The 16,255-nt window shown below is 52.9% G+C and overlaps 4 protein-coding genes across 4 annotated transcripts; 3 read left to right on the top strand and 1 right to left on the bottom strand.

Annotated features, from left to right (window-relative positions):
• Positions 1–2,479: 2,479 nt before the first annotated feature.
• Positions 2,480–6,286, top strand: BDV17DRAFT_39423 (uncharacterized protein). Its single transcript, XM_073764469.1, has 3 exons — positions 2,480–3,261; positions 3,327–4,713; positions 4,767–6,286. Exons 1-3 carry the CDS (start codon positions 2,660–2,662, stop codon positions 6,192–6,194), a joined length of 3,417 nt encoding a protein of 1,138 aa, XP_073617317.1. The 5' UTR covers positions 2,480–2,659; the 3' UTR covers positions 6,195–6,286.
• A 617-nt stretch (positions 6,287–6,903) lies between these two features.
• On the top strand, positions 6,904–9,234 carry BDV17DRAFT_39425 (phosphatidylinositol-3-phosphate-binding ubiquitin-protein ligase). Its single transcript, XM_073764470.1, has 2 exons — positions 6,904–8,185; positions 8,238–9,234. Exons 1-2 carry the CDS (start codon positions 7,253–7,255, stop codon positions 8,871–8,873), a joined length of 1,569 nt encoding a protein of 522 aa, XP_073617316.1. The 5' UTR covers positions 6,904–7,252; the 3' UTR covers positions 8,874–9,234.
• Positions 9,235–9,271: 37 nt separating this feature from the next.
• BDV17DRAFT_258768 (putative C6 transcription factor (War1)) lies at positions 9,272–13,012 on the top strand. Its single transcript, XM_073757371.1, has 5 exons — positions 9,272–9,658; positions 9,740–11,078; positions 11,128–11,408; positions 11,464–12,008; positions 12,062–13,012. Exons 1-5 carry the CDS (start codon positions 9,595–9,597, stop codon positions 12,674–12,676), a joined length of 2,844 nt encoding a protein of 947 aa, XP_073617315.1. The 5' UTR covers positions 9,272–9,594; the 3' UTR covers positions 12,677–13,012.
• A 287-nt stretch (positions 13,013–13,299) lies between these two features.
• On the bottom strand, positions 13,300–15,824 carry ugp1 (UTP glucose-1-phosphate uridylyltransferase). Its single transcript, XM_073757370.1, has 3 exons — positions 15,673–15,824; positions 15,328–15,464; positions 13,300–14,861 (listed from the first exon to the last, which is right to left on the bottom strand). Exons 2-3 carry the CDS (start codon positions 15,406–15,408, stop codon positions 13,392–13,394), a joined length of 1,551 nt encoding a protein of 516 aa, XP_073617314.1. The 5' UTR covers positions 15,409–15,464; positions 15,673–15,824; the 3' UTR covers positions 13,300–13,391.
• Positions 15,825–16,255: the final 431 nt, after the last annotated feature.

Raw genomic sequence — 16,255 nt, 5'->3', positions numbered from 1 at the left:
CGCGAAGAGGGACTAGCGCTCGCCCCAATCGGGACTCTGTAAAGTCTTGAAGAAAACAAGGAATATCAGAGACAAAGAGCCAACTATCATTTGCATGGAGAAATCCTCTTCTGCAGCGACGGTGGACATATATGCTTGGAGCCACGACTTCAAGCTGTGGACGCCTGAAGCCTGCCGCAAAAGCTGCAACAGAGGCACGTATGTATCGAATCACTTTGTAGACGTTCGTATCAGCTGGCAAGCCATTGTAGACGTTCGTATCAGCTCGCAAGCCAGCCAATTGAACCAAGCAACATGGGAACTCCTCATTGAACCCAGTGATTCAGGTTGCCATCATTATAGCGAAAGGGTGTGCTTTTCGTTAAACCACTGCCACGATCTACATCGGAAATCGAGATGCAGTCTACCATAAAATGTACGGCTGAATCAAACAGCCAAACACAACACTCCGTACTGTTCTGCATGATCTGTCATACTCTTCAGTCTATGATCCTCGAGTATAGAGCAAGGATAGTAATAATCAGGCGAGCGAAAAGCCCGGTTTGCCTAATTCATCGATCCCGCTTACATATCCCGGCTCACAGCCGTCGAAATATGCACCTGCGGCTGTTTACTGCTTAGTCTGCATTCTGCATTTCTATATCTGGCGCGCATTCTGTGATGTCGATAGGAGTTTGGGATCTGCGTGGAACAACATCTCCGTAATCTTAATAAGGCCGTCTTATGATCTTGCCTTATTTACCCCGGAGTATTGTCTGAGTGTTTCGTGTTGGAGGTCGGCACAAGCATAATAAAGACGGGGATACTGTTTGCAAAGCTCATTTTTCAGTCAGTGACGATGAGCTTGTCTAGATGCACACTGTGCGTATTCGAGATTCTGGAGCGTATATCGTGCACTAATGGTCATAACCTCGAGGTTCCTTTGGGATATTCGATTGAGCGTCGAGACTCCGAGAGGGTTTTTGAGAGGGTCCTGTATGGAGTAAGGGTGTCTGTAGTACCTTGCTTAGTCCGAATGTCTCAGTTGTTCTCAGCTCAAGGTCATAAAATGGCATCCGAGAAATAAAAGAACCAGCATCGTAACGGTGACGATAATAAATCTTAGTATAAACTCTGGGTCCCTTCCGATCTTATATATCCTCGAGCGGTTAGGGGTCTCAATCTCCGTCACGCAGACAAGAAGCTGCACCTCGCACAGCTGAGTGCCTTGTATGGAGAGTTCCCTGTCTTGAACAATTCCGCGGGATGGGGTTTTGTTAATAATAGTCCAGCGCCACGTGCCTTTCCTGGTTGAACAGAGAAAGGACTCCTCAATGTACGTATCTTCAATACATCGGAGTTCACCGAGTCAGATCCGTGTGTACTCATCGATCGATCAATGCTCTGTTGCGTGGTTTCCGCAGGGAATTATGGGTATAGATTGACGTGTTTGCAGTCGTCCAGATACACAAGGTGTATATTGATCAAGGCAGGGACAGGAGCTCATACAAGACAAACAAGCTAGTTGCCTAATGCAGAGATAATGGTCAGAGCTCCAAATTGCTCTGATGATTTTTCCGTTCGAAAGCCTGAAGTTGAAGGCGCGAGACGATCAGTGATCCACGGTTTTGAAACGAGGGAGATCTTATGTTCGGGCTCCAAGAATCAGCTCCTCATTCGGCAGTCCTGATGTCACAGGAACTCGAGGCCGATTGATCAGGAGCATCACGGACGCCTCTGTCGCAAGTTTTCATCGAATTCAGCATCTTGAGTAACTCCGATCAGAATTGACGAACCAATGCATAGTGATGCGCGGGGTATGGTGACCACTGACAGCGCTTCAGGCCTCATCAGTGAACACAGTATACTGTACGAGTTGTAGATTAGTTATACCTAGGTTTGTAGCCCGGTGTGCCAAAATCAGATAATGCCTTGACTGCTTCCAGTCACTGCCCGAGACAGATCGGTGACTGCTGTTAAGATGGAAGCAAAGTGCACAAATGATCAACGCAGAAACACGTATGGACACTTGGACAGTGGCTGGTGAGAGAGAGCTCAGATTCTGAGACACGAGTGGATTGAGGAGGCTCATCGCTTGAAAAGTTGGCTAGTGTTTCCAAGTTTAGAAGAGCGCAGCCAGTCCAGAACAGCAAAGCGAGCAAACATGTTGGCGCAGCCTCCGTCCACCGTCCAGTTTTCGCATTCCATCTCTTTGACTCAAGTTTCCCCCCCTCCCTCTTTACCAATAATGTCTCTCATAGGGCCTCCAGCTGCGACCTGATCCAGTCTTATCCCGAGAGTCCCTGTCACTCTGTTTAGCATCCTTACGCCGATCGAACTCTGTCTCCCCACCGTTTTCGGGACTGCGCCTCCCCTTCGCTGTCAGCCCCGGTTCTCGGGGTGTAAGCAACTTTTCAGTTTCTGGGTTGGACTTGGAACGGTTTCTACGTCTGTGGAGGTGGCTGAAAATTCTTCTCCGCTGTTTGATTCTTTGGTTCTGTGGTTCACCATCGAGAGAGCACCGTCCGAGGGGGTCGCGTTCGATACGAGCTTATCAGGCAACAATCGTCGATTGATTCCAGTTTTTTTCGTGGATTCTGCTAGAACAACGTGGATTGAATTCTCTACACGGGGCTGGCCTCCCCGAGGGGGTCATCCCATTTTATACAGAAAGGTCGCGATGGCGTTTGATCACGACGCAAGATGGCAAGATGGACTTTGGTCGTCGGCCCTTTCCCAACGCCCCCGATCACAGCGGTCACTCGGCGAACGATCCATCCAGCAACATCGGAAATGGCGAGATACATTTCGACGACGCCCACGGCGGAATACTCCTTTTGGAGGCGGGATAGGATGGGTTGTGGTGGTAATACTGGCGTTCCTGTCGTCGGCCTACGGCGCTTTGCTGGAATTTGACAACTGCTTGGATGCGTCCATTACCGATTCGACCCCTTTGAAATTGCAGTTCGTACCGCTCAATGTCGACGTCCGCTTCAATATGACGAATCCTCTGTACCCGCTTGATGTCGTCGTCTATGGTAATGTGACTGGCACTGCTAATCAGAGCGCCAACTACCCGTCGCCCAGCGATGAAAACTGGAAGGACCCAAATGCAACCTTCGGAAAGATCATTGATCTAGACGTTGAAAACAATAACTATTCGACTCTGATAGCCTCCATCCAAGTCGCTAGCTTCACGCCCTACTCCGAAGCTTCAAGATTTTGTGATTCCCTCACTCAAGAAGAATGTCCGCTGGGGCCTGTGTTTGATGCGGCGAATGAGTGAGTATTTCCGAGCCTCATCAACAGATCTCAAAAAGTGTACGCTGACATGATTTGGCGAATAGTACCGACCTCCGTGCTTTGAATGCGTTCTCGATCCGCCATGACATGGTCTCGTCCTATCACTTTTCCACCCTCTACACAAAGCTTACCATAATATCTGGCAATGCGGCTGCCGATAGACTGGGGTGCATAGCGATAAGCATCACACCGGATTTGGGATCCACCGTGAAGGATGCTCTTGCTTTTGTGCCTCTGGCTATTTTGATCATGGTGGGACTGGCCACCGTTTCCGCCGCGATATACAGCCCATGGGGTACGACAGACCCATTTCGTTGGACGAGCAACTACGGCCGCGATGAAGACGTCCTGCGTCTAGTGACTCCTGGATTCGGAGATTGTCTCCAATACATACAGTTCGTTGTTCTTACAGGAGCGTTGTCCTTGAACTATCCTGGATACTATCAGCCAGTGGTCAGCCAGGCTGGTTGGTCTTCCCTCATGTTCAATCAGAGCTTCTTTGGGTCCGAACAAAACCCTGTGGCGGACGGTGTCTACGTCGTGAATGGTACTCGCGGCCTGGATAGATTGCAGCAGTACGTCGGCATGGACGGGCCGCGCGACGTTTGGCCGGCAATGATGGTTTGGCTGCTCGCGATATTGGGTGTCATCATCTTCACAATCCAGTTCGCGTTTGCATTCCGCTGGCTCTATCGTGAACTGGCCAGAATCCCGGAAGAGGATCTTCGCGCCAAAAACATGCCGTTCACTGTCGGCAACGTGATTCGAATTGTCTATAATTTCTTCCTCCTCCCGCTAATTGCGCTATCATTCTTTCAACTAATCACTGCCGGCGAATCTCCAGCTTACTGCGTGGGGCTGGCAGGTCTTGTCATCTTCATATTAATATGCTTTTCTATCTGGATAATCCGGTTAATTGTCACGACCCGCCCGAGATCCTACCTTTTCGATGACCTACCGACCGTGCTGTTGTACGGTCCTTTATACAACACTTTCTCGGACGATGCAGCGGCCTTCGCCGTGATTCCGACATTCATATCCTTTGCGCGTGGCGTCGCAATCGGCGCAGTCCAAGCGTCAGGAATAGCCCAAATTGTCCTTTTGGCCATTTGCGAGGTTGTTTCAGTCCTGACCATCATAGCTTTCCGACCATTCCCTTCTCCATCATCCATGAACCTCTACCACATCTGTTTTTCCATTGTCCGGTTCCTAACGATACTGCTGAGTATTGTCTTCGTTCCGTCCCTTGGTATCTCCCAAGCCGCTCGAGGCTGGATTGGCTATGTTATCCTTTTGCTTCACGGTCTAGTCCTCGTCTTTGGGTTCTTCCTGAACGCTTTGCAGACCTTGGTTGAAGTCATTGCTCGTCTTCTTGGCGCTGGAGGCAATGAGGCTGGTGCTACTGGTGCTACTCGTGGAGGTCTTGTCAAGGCTAGTCATTTCCCACTTTTCTAGTCACTACCGAATGCTAATTGGAACCACAGGTCTTCGGCATGCGCCAGCTGTCGCGACGTAACCCGCGACGCGATGTTGCTACACGACAAAGCATGGCTTCCGATGCGGCCATGTTGGCACATACGGACGACCGGCTTTCATCCCAATTTGACGGGTCTCGACCGAGGAGTCTCTCGGGCAGCTCGGCTCTTCTGTTGAATCGAGTGACAGGGAATGAAAGCAAGGGCAGTGCAATCTACGAAGCGGGCGAACGATCCCACAGCCGGGCTAATAGCGCCGGTTTATACACTCCCACCACACCGGGAGGATTCCAAGGCTCTGGATGCCAGACAACGGGTAGCAATTCGCCCAAAATTGGACCCGTCTTTGCAATGCAGCCGCATGATCCTTATTACCGACCACCGAGACCTCGCAAGCGGAACGAAAGGGGCTTTTCGGATGATTCTGGTAGAAGAGGCTCATCCCATCTCTACCGAGATGTCAGCTTCGCGGATATGGACGATGATGCCATGGAGGGCCCTTCAATATCCAGAAGGGGAACGCCCACACCGGCTTATATTCCTGCACCGAAAGACGACCTGGAGATTGATGAGCCGCGCACCAAGCGCAAGGACTATGCAGTGCGTGAGGTGGACTTCTACTATAGGGTCCGGGGTCCTCCACTTTCACACACTGGCACTCGCAAATTGAAGACTGGGCCTGCAGATCCTACAGGGCCTGTCTCATCCGCTACTGGGTTCTTCCGCAATCTGTTCCAAGGGAAGACCAAGGATAAAGGAAAAGGATTCGAAGTGGTTCGAAGCAGCAGAGCGCCTCCACCTGGTCTCATCCCTGAGCGAGAAGCGGTCCATGAGCCGTATTCGGATGAGCCTGCTAATCAGAACGACGCCGACGCCGATCGCGATCGATCTGTCCCAGAGACTACCGATCCACAGGAAACTCAGCGCAGTGATGATAAACCTCAGGATGTCCCGATGAGTCTGCCGCTCATCGATGCGGGCGGAACTATTGAGCTCCCAAGCCGTGTGGGCTCCCGTCGTGAGACTGAGACGACAATTCGGCCAAAGACACCTTCCCGCTCAAGCAAGAGGAAACGATGCGATTCTCAGGGTGCGCCAGACCAGGAGGAAGATAAGCCTGATGACTTGTCGCTGCGCCCTGCTCAGAACTCCACTGCGCGGCTGCCGTTCAGCGCCACCAGTTCTCCCTCTCGGGATCGGAATTATTCCCTTGCTTCTACCACCGCATCCACATCGTCTGGCCACGAAAGGGCTGCCCGGTCTCGCGTCGAACGCCCCTCGAGCGTGGGGTACGTTGCTCAGCATCGTGCCCGTGACAACATCCACCAGCCTCATACCGAACAACCCTCATTCAACGAAAGCGCCGCCGAGCTTGTTGACGAAAGCCGTAGCGAAGGGACCCGATCAAAAGCGTCCCACCATTCACGATACACATGATACGCACTCGAGGCGTTTCTGATTGATATGTATGTCGACTTAGCAATATCTTATTCTGTATTGTGTTGATATTCGTATGACGAATCTCCTTTTTGTCTTCGTTCTAAAGAACTTGAAGCGATATCCTGGTGCCATCTATTCTCGTTGCCGTGCTTGGCTACCCAGTGTATATGTTGGAAGCTTTCATTCGTGTATTGATCTCAGAACTGTATTAACTCTAATATTCTGAAGCGATTTTGGTGTTGATAGATTTCCAAATAATCTCAGTTGAGGCTCTTTTGCTGGTTGGTACGTCTTATTCAGCAGGAAACGATTGGATCCATTGTACCGTAGTCGGCATGCTTCGGCTCGCGGAGTCATCGTCTTGTTTAGGCCTTCTGATCTCTGCGCCTGCAGGAATCATCCAGTGCGTGCACTTACCACATTTTTTCTGCTTTCCCCTGTCTGCCACTCAACGTCCGCCTCGGCGCTGGTAGCTTGTTGGCAAGGTTGCTGTCTTTGCTCTTTGGCGCCCCGCGGCGAATTTTCGGCCACGGAGACGTGGCGGTGATAACACCAGGCTCTCTGTTGCAGGCTGAAACAGCCTTGAAGTCAGCCTTTATACGTTCAAACCACATTTGTTCTCTCATACTAGTCTCTAGGTCTCTTTTCTCGCGTGCTGTACTCGTGTTCAGCCTCTCGCGAGGTGCAGTGCTGGTCTTGCGGTCGCTGGAAGACTGTCACGAGACTGCCGCTGTTGACACTGACCAGGCTCTCGATTCGACGGCCTCAGCCACACCAATTCTCCCAACTATTCTTATCTCTTTCATCTTTCCTCCCCTTGTACCCCTCGATCTTCTCTATCACCTAATATTTTCGATCTCACGTTTGTGTGATTCCTCGCTCCTCAACGCCGTGCTAGACCAACACCATCCCCTCCCACCCTGGACTCATCGCGCCACCCAGTCAATGACCGCCCGTTGTGCAAACGACGGAGACTGGTCTCCTCTACGCCCTTAGACAATACTCCGTACTCGAACCTCAATCCGAACTCGAATCCGCTCCAGTTCGCGACGTACATGTCGTCATTGTCCAGATCCGCCTCGTCCACCTCCGGCCCGCCGACAACCACTCCCGCTTCCACCGGTCTGCGGCTCCATGCCAGCTCGGACAGTTTAAATTCGAGGACTCGCGAGGCTGGACCTGCTTACGATCCAAGGACCGGAACGGGGAGGAGGAGATCTACACTGGCTGGGCCCGATCGGAAGAGAAGATACGTGCACCCGGACATACCAGGCGAGCCGAGCTCGGGCTCGAGCTATGCCCGACCCCTCGGTATCGGGTCGAGCACTAGAGTGGAAATGGATAGCAGGTCTATCTTGAACACAAACATATCGCATCCACAGCCGACAGCCACGGCTTTACCGGGGTCCTCCTATGAAACCGCCATCGACTTATCATCTTCGCCTGAGGAAGTAGTGCCAGCGCCTCCTCCTCAACTACCCCAACGCCGCCAAAGCTCATGGTCTAGTCATAGCCAATATGGGGAGCAAAACCGGCCGTCATGGCAGCCAGACGCGGAGGTGACGGAATGCCCGATCTGTCGGACGGCGTTTAGCTTCTGGTATAGGAAGCATCATTGCCGGAAGTGCGGCCGGGTCGTCTGCTCGTCATGTTCGCCTCATCGGATCACTATTCCGCGGCAGTACATTGTCCACCCACCGACTTCTGACCATTCGGGTGCCTCTGCCATTGCGCAGCGCGCGACGCAGATTGTCAATCTTGAGTGTGACGACTCCACGCAGTCGCCTGTGGCCGCTAATCCTGCTCTTGGTGGCGGCGAGGAAGTGAGGCTTTGTAATCCCTGTGTTCCTGATCCGAACCCTGAGCCGCCGGCCGGATACCCCCCTGTGCGGACACCTGGTGAAATCGGATCTGGTCCAGGCTGGACGCGGCATCGGTCGTATCATTCAATGTCAACTCCATCTCGTCAACACCCATATGCGTCGATTGTAAGTTCCAGTATACCCTCACAATTGACGGGAATCTAACGATTAAATACAGCCCGAAACTTTCACAAACTTTACATCTAGACCATCTCGCAGGACCGTAGGGTCGAGCGACTACCCTGGCTTCACTGGCTTCGGCGGACAGTACACTCCATCATTCCAAGGCCGTCCGCTAAGCTACGGCTCGTCAAGTTCCCGTCTTCCACCTCTCAACCCGTCGTCACGGCATACTTTCCACTACCCCAGACCCGGCCCATCAGACGTCCCACCAGTAATACCTGAACCCTCGAGCAGGCCTCGTGCGATGCACGGCTCATCGCAATCCTCTCGGCATATAGACGAATGCGACCTCTGCCCTATCTGCGACAATGAACTCCCGGCCCTCGGACCAAATGGGAATGAAGACGCCCGAGAAGCACATATCCGCGACTGCATAGCGAATCATGGTCGATCCTCGGGCGGCAGCCCAGTCTCGCAACCTCACTTCCCCGTTCGCATGCTGGCCTTCACGGCGACGGAAAAGGATTGTATGTCGCAGGACGGCACCGAGCAGGAATGCACGATCTGCATGGAGGAGTATGAGGTTGGGCAGAGCCTAGTTCGTCTCGAGTGTCTTTGCAAGTTCCATAAGAGGTGCATTGTTGAGTGGTTTGAGCGGAAGAAGGAATGTCCCGTGCACAAGACTTCCTAGACTTTCCTTCCGTACGCAGTCGTTTCTGGTAATCTGGGCTATATATGATCTCTTCTACGTTGAGCCGGCGTTTGTTCTTAGTATTGCTTTGCAGAGCCTCTCCATTGACTGGTTGGTCCTTTTTGCTCTTCGCGCGGCGTTTCACGGGGCGTGGCATATTCCGGCATTTGAGTTCCCCACAAGTTGTTCGAGTTAGCAACAAATATGAGATTTAAGAGATAACAATGAATACTTTGTAGTGATGGAGTACTATCGGCAGGGCGTCAGGTAGCGGCGAGAGTTGCCTGGGGCCAGAGCTCGTGATTGGCTGGCGGCCGAAGATTCAGCCCAGCTTCGCCGGAGAGTCCAGGCAAGGCCCAGGAACCTCCTCTCTTCTCTGTTTCCATCCAGGCCGTCGCGGTTCATGCCTCATAGAAGGCGTTGTCACTTCTTGTACCGCCTGTCTCACCCTCAGCAGTCAGCCCTTGGCCTCAGCATCGAATCCTTGTTTGCGTCCGCCCACAGTCGGCACTCGGGGACCGATTCACCGTGCCACCGACACCGCGGCGAGACCCAGCACACCGCGTCCGACATCATCATTTAAAATTGGGGTTTCTGCCAGCACGGCTGCCAGGTATGGTCCTTGGCCAATCTTGTTCATCCTGCGTTTGACCATGGCCATAACCGACGTGATGTCCGGACCGCCATCTGACATGCGCTACCCACAGAGTACCCGCAATCGATGGAGATTGATCCGCGATTGCATACCGACAGGCGGGAGTCCAGCTCCGAGGGCACGGAGTCCGGTGCGTTGATATTTTTGTTTGCTGTGTATCGTGTTCCCCTTGCTTGCGCCACTGCTGACATCTGTTCCTTCTTTTACATAGACGGCGAATACCCCGACCCCTCTGCGCAGTCCTCTGCACAGCGCCTCTCGTCGAGCATCCTGAATCCATACACCCAGTCTGCACATGCACACCAACACCTGCACGCGCATCCATACGCAAGCTCAGCATCAGCCCATCCATACCAACCCTCCTCCCTCCCCTTCCGCGCCTCCCCGGTACACGATAACCCCCTAAACCAAAACGACCCCAACGCCGACGCAAAACGACCACGCGCATGCGAATCCTGCCGAAGCCTGAAAGTCCGCTGCGAGCCTGACCCCAATCCAGACGAGCCATGCAAGCGATGCGCAAAAGCCGGCCGCTCATGCATCGTTACGGTGCCGAGTCGCAAGCGGCAGAAGAAAACGGATAGTCGGGTCACGGAGCTCGAGCGCAAGATCGATGTGCTCACGGCGAGCCTGCATGCGTCGCAGAAGGTGAATGCGCTTTTGCCATCGAATAATAGTGCCCAGGCGCCCGCGCCATCGCCGCCGGCTAGGGAGGAGGGTATTGGGAGGCGATGGCTTGTTCCGGGACAGAGTCAGGGTCAGAGTGGCTCCGGCTCGGGGATGTCGGACCATTCTAGACCTGCGAGGCCAGCGCCGGGTGCTACGGGGAATAAGAGGCATTATAGCGGGGAATTGAAGGACTCGCGGGGACGTGATACCACGCATTCGACATCGTCGCAGGCTAGCAACCCTAGCCCGGCGTCGGAGAATACGGATAACACGGGACGACAGTGGCCGGCACCCTGGACTAACTGGTCTAACAGCACACCGAAGCCTGCTCCCAGGGAACCTAAACAAACAGCCCAGGGCCCCGATCTCATTGACCGAGGTGTGGTGAGTCCCTCCGTGGCATCAAATGCCTTTAATCGGTATGTCGAGTCCATGTGCCACCACATACCAATGGTCGTATTCCCACCCGGTACGCAGATGAGCGAAGTCCGCAAGCACAGGCCAGTGTTATTCCACGCCGTCGTCGCCGTTGCAGTTGGACCGTTCGAGTCAAGCGCCCAAGCCCCGCTCCTCTTAGAGCTATACCGGACAATCGGCGAGCGGGTGATTGTGAATGGCGAGAAGTCGCTTGACCTGGTGCAGGGGCTCCTAGTAGCGTGCCTGTTCTACACGCCTCCGGAGAACTTTGAAGAAATCAAGTTCTACCAGCTGGCGCAGCTGGCTGTTGCTGTTGGGATGGATATAGGCATGTACAGGAAGGCAAGCTCCAAGGGGAAACCGTTCAATCTCATCCGGGAACTTGCCAAGCAGCCGGCGATAACAGATCCTGACTCTCCGGAGGTGCGGCGGGCATGGCTAGGTTGTTACTTTGTTTCTGTTCAGTAGGTCTCTATTTCTTAGAAACAGAAAACGAGACACTAACTTCGTTAGAACATCGAGCGCGCTACGACGCCCGATACTTGTCCGATGGCTCCCGTATATGGACGAGTGTGTGGAGATCCTGGAGAATTCACCGGATGCCTTGCCGTCAGACAGGAAAATGGTACACTGGGCTAAACTGGGACGGATAATAGAAAACATCAGCGCGCGGTTCTTCGCCGACGACTTGGGCGGGCTGACCTTTACCGAAGCCAAGGCACAATTCACCCTCAAGGCATTTGAGAGGCAGCTGGAGCAATGGCGACGGGAGGCTTTAACTTACCGTGACCCTGGTAGCATCTCATTCCCCCAATATGCCGCTTTTTGTTTAGACACTGACAAACGCAGCAATAATGACCCAAGCCCAAGCCATCGTAAACATATACCTACACGAAAACGCCATGGTCCTCGACACCGCCACCTCAAGCGAGGAGAACAAGCTCACAGACGGCAACATCTCCTCTCCGATCGCGGCTGCCCGCATATCCGCACTCTCCTCAACACTCTCCTCCATCCACGAAGCCATCGGCACAATCTGCACTATCTCCGTCCGCGAACTAATCAGCATGCCCACCGTCACACTAGCACGGACAGCCTTTTCCGTCGTCGCCCTAATAAAACTGTACTCGATTGTATCGGCGCCAGATTCATATATCGGACAGGTTATCGACCCTGCTGCACTGAAGGTCGAGGGGTACCTGGATAAAGTGATTGCGCATTATACGACCGCGGGATCCTTGCCGGGAGGCATAACCCCGGGAAAGTTCTCGACTGTCATGTCTATGCTTAGGGAGTGGTTTAAGTCTAGGAAGAATCAGGGTGGGGAGATGAAGGGGGCGGCGATGCAGAATCCTGCTCATGAAAATATCGAAGCTCAGCAGCGACGCGAACAGGTATTTATTTTCTTAATACGTCTGCGACTTTACTCAGCTAACAACCACAGCAGCGTCAAGCCTCAGGAAGCACACCCCTCCATCTCCTCAGCGAAGTCGCAACAGGCGACAACCAATCCAACCAACCTCAACACCAACAATACCAGCAACAACCCTACGCATCCCGCCCGCCCTATCAACCATCTCCCGACTCCAGCACAACCACGAATACGAATTCCTTGCCCCAGTCTCTGGCCCCCTGTATAAGCCCCTCCGACCTCCCAGCCCAACTCTCAACTACAACGCCCCTCACGAGTGCGAATGCCAGTACGACAACAGCCCCATCCCAAACTCAAGCCCAGAATCAAGAAACCTGGCCACCAACGCACTACGACCCCTCCCGACACCAATACTACGCCCCAACACAGAACCCCTTCTCCCCGAACCAAACGCATCCCTCTTCTTCAACGTCCGCCACCGGACCAGGCTATGACTTCTCACCGAGTACTTCGAACATGTTGGACCCCTCCACCTCAACATCCCTACCCATGAACATGAATATGCCAATGGGCATGAACATGGGCGTGTTACCGGATCTGGGCCTCGGTTTGGACGAACAATTCTGGAGCACTATGGGCGTAGGCGGGGATATTGTTTTTTGGCCGCAGGAGGGTGGGTGGCCTTTCTAATTTCGATTCTGCGAGACCAATTCTTGATCCTGCTGGGATTTTCGGTGTTGGTGTTTGAGTCACAAGGGCCTTCTCTCTTCTTCGGAGTTAAGAGGTTGGGAGAGGAGTTGAGCTGCATGCTACGCGGCTACACTATCTGTCTACCTATCTACGTCTATACTCATGCATTTACATCCTCATTCACATCACATCTAAATTTTAACTCTCCTCTTATCATACACATACTCCCTCCACTCACGCAATCTGTACGTTGTATGTATGTACCTTGTTTGTCCCTACATCACCCACTCATGATATAGATCTAGTTAGAGCAGTTAAGTAAGGTAGTTAGTCAATACCCATCCATAACCAATCCCATATGGAAGATAGAATGTAGGAGATATATAAGGATATATATACCCTTCTTACACACGGACCTATCTGAATCACTAGCTACTACTGCGTAGTGGAGGAACACCCAAACACCAACCAAATAGACAAATACTAGTACTACGAATAGGTAGTTGTTTCCTTATACGTACCCTGCAATGTACTCCGTTGGAGCCTCTGTCGCCGGTCTACAGAATTCTGGATCATACAGTTGGATATTCCAACCTACTTAACGAACTCCTGGCAAAATATAATAAACAGAAATCGCACAGAAATATTATTCAGAGCAGAATAGTGAAGAGGACTAGATACATGTTATCCCTGCTACAGCCACAACATAGGCAGTCTAGTGCTCAAGAATACGCAGACTACCCTGTACAACGCAGTTCTCCAGTACCGAGCCTGGCGGGATATCGATTGTGCTGGTCTCCGTAGCGACAATGATAACCGTACCCTTGAGGGTGACGTTGCGGCCGAGGTTGACGGCACCGGTGATGGTGAGGTGGTCGAGCTCGACAATGCGGGGGATGGAGGGGATGCGCTTCTGGAAGTCCGAGACCTTCTTGAAGTCGGAGCCGAGTTTGATGACGGGGACACCGCCGAAGCGGTTGGGGTCGATGACGAGCTGGCCGTGTTCCAGGCGGTAGAGGTCGGACTTTACGAGGAGCAGGTCGGAGCAGGTCTTGACGGGGAGGAAGCGGCGACGGGGCACGTTGACACCATGGGCGTTCTTGAAGTGGCGGATGGCGGCACCGACGGCGGTCTCCAGTTGGTAGATGGCCTGGTCGGCCTCGCCCTTCTTGTCGGCGGGGATGGACTTCTCGTTGGCGATGATCTCCATCTCGAGCTCATTCTCCTCGACAACGCGCTTGATGGCGCGGAGGTTCATCCAGATGTTGTTGGTGTTGAAGTACTTGAACTTCTTGATCGACTTGAACTCGTTGACGTGCTCCTTGGGCACCTGGGCGATTTCGAGAAGGCGGACCTTGCCCTCGTAGTCGATAATGGTACCACCCTTGACATCGGCCTTCGTCTTGTCGGTCAACTCCATGATGTACTCGGACTGGGTGTCAACCATGTGCTGGAGAATGCGGGTGTCCACAACGGCGCCCAGGTTGTCCGCGTTGGACAGGAAGATGTACTCGACTCCGCGCTCCAAAAGCTTGTCGAGGGTACCGGAGTTGTACAGCGACTCAAAGACGTCACCGTGACCGGGTGGATACCAGTCCTGCAGAGGGGCATCGTAAGACTTGGGCGCGGGCAGGAGCGAGTCCTTGATAATTCTGGGGTAGCGAGACTGGTTGAAGGTGATGATGTCAACATTGTGGCCCTGGTACTTCTTGATGATGGACTGCGTGTCCTGGTCGGTGTTGAACGAGTTCATCAGAACGAAGGGGACGTTGACATTGTAGGTGCGGTTCAGGTGCTCGATCTGACGAACGGACAGATCCAGGAAGGACATGCCCTCACGGACTTCAATGACGGACTTGGGGCCAACGCAACCCATGGATGTACCGAGACCACCGTTCAGCTTGACAACGGCAAGCTTCTTGAGGAATTCGACAGAGGTGTCCTTGCCAGCGTCAATGTCATCGTAGTTGACAACCTGCGAGGGCTGAGGGGGGGCGATGCGGTCCCAATTGACAGCATTGCCCTTGGCCTTGTCGTTGAGGAATCTGCGGAAGAGGGCAAAGAAGTTGTCGGTCTCAGCCTCGAATCGCTTGCGCTCGTTCTCATCGGGGACAGTCTCGGCGAGGGCGTTCAGGGCGTTGCGCATCTGAGAAGCGGCAACACTGGTGGAGGCATTTTCAAATGCCTACAGAGTGTTCGATTAGCATCGCCCATAAAGCATACCGCAATTTTCAAATAAGACGCTCCAAACAAAACGCAAACAACTCAAAGCAACCAACAAACAAACCGGACCTGTGTAGCAAGCGGAAGCGGCCGTTGCACGTCTCGCACCACATACGACATTGCTAGCGACGTAGCCAGTGGTACTTTGCGGACCAGAGAACATTCACAGGACCAGCAGGAAAGCGGACAGGGAGACCCGATAAGCCAAAACACCAGCAGAGCCTAATTGCGGCAATCGCAGCCGGTCAAGCTTCGAGCCTTATCTGGCTAGCCTAGCCAGAATGTGGCAGACTCGAGACCTGAAACTGGGAGGGGCAGAACAGACGTCATACTTGCGGGCGGCACTTTCCCAACAACAAAGACAAAGAAACAAGGCCAGGCCAGGAAAAACAATAAAAAGCTATAAAAGCCACTCCGGTTAAACTTACCATGTGAGACTGGGTCTTGCCATGGTGCTTGCCAAAGCCCGTGTTCGAAGACAGGTGAGTCGGCAGGTCTTTCGTGGCCATTGTGTTTGTTTTGTCTGTTTTCGTGGAGGTTTGAGGTCGCGGTTCAAGCAAGAAGTCTATTGTTCAGCAGTGTTAGTGACAGCTGGAGACAGCGGAGGAAACGTCAAGCGGCGGAAGACAGAAGATATATGAACGAATTGAGGGGGTGCCAGCGGTGATCCACGTTGCCACAGCAAGATGGTGTGTCGAGCTAGGTGTCGATCGCAGTGCAAAGGAGGGATGACGGCAGCGGTGCGACGGGGTAACGGGAATTGGCAGACTTACAATCCAATGGCGGGCAGACGAGCAGATGGGGGGCAAAAGCCGAGGAGAGCGCGAGGATGAGGGGGGAGAAATGAGGGAAGATAGGTGTCGAGAGGTTTGAGGAGGTGTTGAGGTGGTTTTATTGCTAGAGAGAGATGACGAAACCGGTAGCAACCCCACTCAGGGGAGGGGCCTGGGTCATGGTATTACCAAAAATACATCACTCTGAACACATTTTACTAAATTGTCTGCATTCCAGACAAATGCAGCTGGACTTGAGACCATAATTGTCATGATGACCGTAGTCAAGTACAGCTACTCGGCTAGATTGCAAGTACTCGTTACTGCTCTTACCGGTAGTGAGTTGTTGACACTTCGCCAATTTTGCCTCAACTCAATTCACAAGTTCCTCATCCCAATCTCAATCGCAATTATAGATAGTCATCTGACAGGTGTCTCAGCCCTGAGAGTCAAGTGAAACCTCCTTTCTAGTCTAATCAATCCAGACCAGCCCATCCCCTATCCCGCCCCGTCCAGGGTTCAATAAATAACGATCTCATCTAACACGCCCCACCGACTCGTCAGCTACAACTGAGAGCAACAA

The sequence above is a fragment of the Aspergillus undulatus genome, assembly GCF_047715775.1.
Source record: "Aspergillus undulatus strain CBS 261.88 unplaced genomic scaffold BDV17scaffold_14, whole genome shotgun sequence".
Taxonomy (NCBI): Eukaryota; Fungi; Ascomycota; class Eurotiomycetes; order Eurotiales; family Aspergillaceae; genus Aspergillus; species Aspergillus undulatus.
This window is presented reverse-complemented; position numbering and strand designations above follow the sequence as displayed.

Bases quoted from the DNA above. Each gene is read 5' to 3' on its own strand.
- BDV17DRAFT_39425 (XM_073764470.1), top strand. From the start codon at position 7,253: ATGTCGTCATTGTCCAGATCCGCCTCGTCCACCTCCGGCCCGCCGACA. The intron at 8,186-8,237 runs GTAAGTTCCAGT...GATTAAATACAG, and splicing joins AACACCCATATGCGTCGATT to CCCGAAACTTTCACAAACTT.
- BDV17DRAFT_39423 (XM_073764469.1), top strand. From the start codon at position 2,660: ATGGCGTTTGATCACGACGCAAGATGGCAAGATGGACTTTGGTCGTCG. The intron at 3,262-3,326 runs GTGAGTATTTCC...TTTGGCGAATAG, and splicing joins GTGTTTGATGCGGCGAATGA to TACCGACCTCCGTGCTTTGA. The intron at 4,714-4,766 runs GCTAGTCATTTC...TTGGAACCACAG, and splicing joins CTCGTGGAGGTCTTGTCAAG to GTCTTCGGCATGCGCCAGCT.
- ugp1 (XM_073757370.1), bottom strand. From the start codon at position 15,408: ATGGCCACGAAAGACCTGCCGACTCACCTGTCTTCGAACACGGGCTTT. The intron at 14,862-15,327 runs GTAAGTTTAACC...AACACTCTGTAG, and splicing joins GCAAGACCCAGTCTCACATG to GCATTTGAAAATGCCTCCAC.
- BDV17DRAFT_258768 (XM_073757371.1), top strand. From the start codon at position 9,595: ATGGAGATTGATCCGCGATTGCATACCGACAGGCGGGAGTCCAGCTCC. The intron at 9,659-9,739 runs GTGCGTTGATAT...TCTTTTACATAG, and splicing joins CTCCGAGGGCACGGAGTCCG to ACGGCGAATACCCCGACCCC. The intron at 11,079-11,127 runs GTAGGTCTCTAT...TAACTTCGTTAG, and splicing joins TGTTACTTTGTTTCTGTTCA to AACATCGAGCGCGCTACGAC.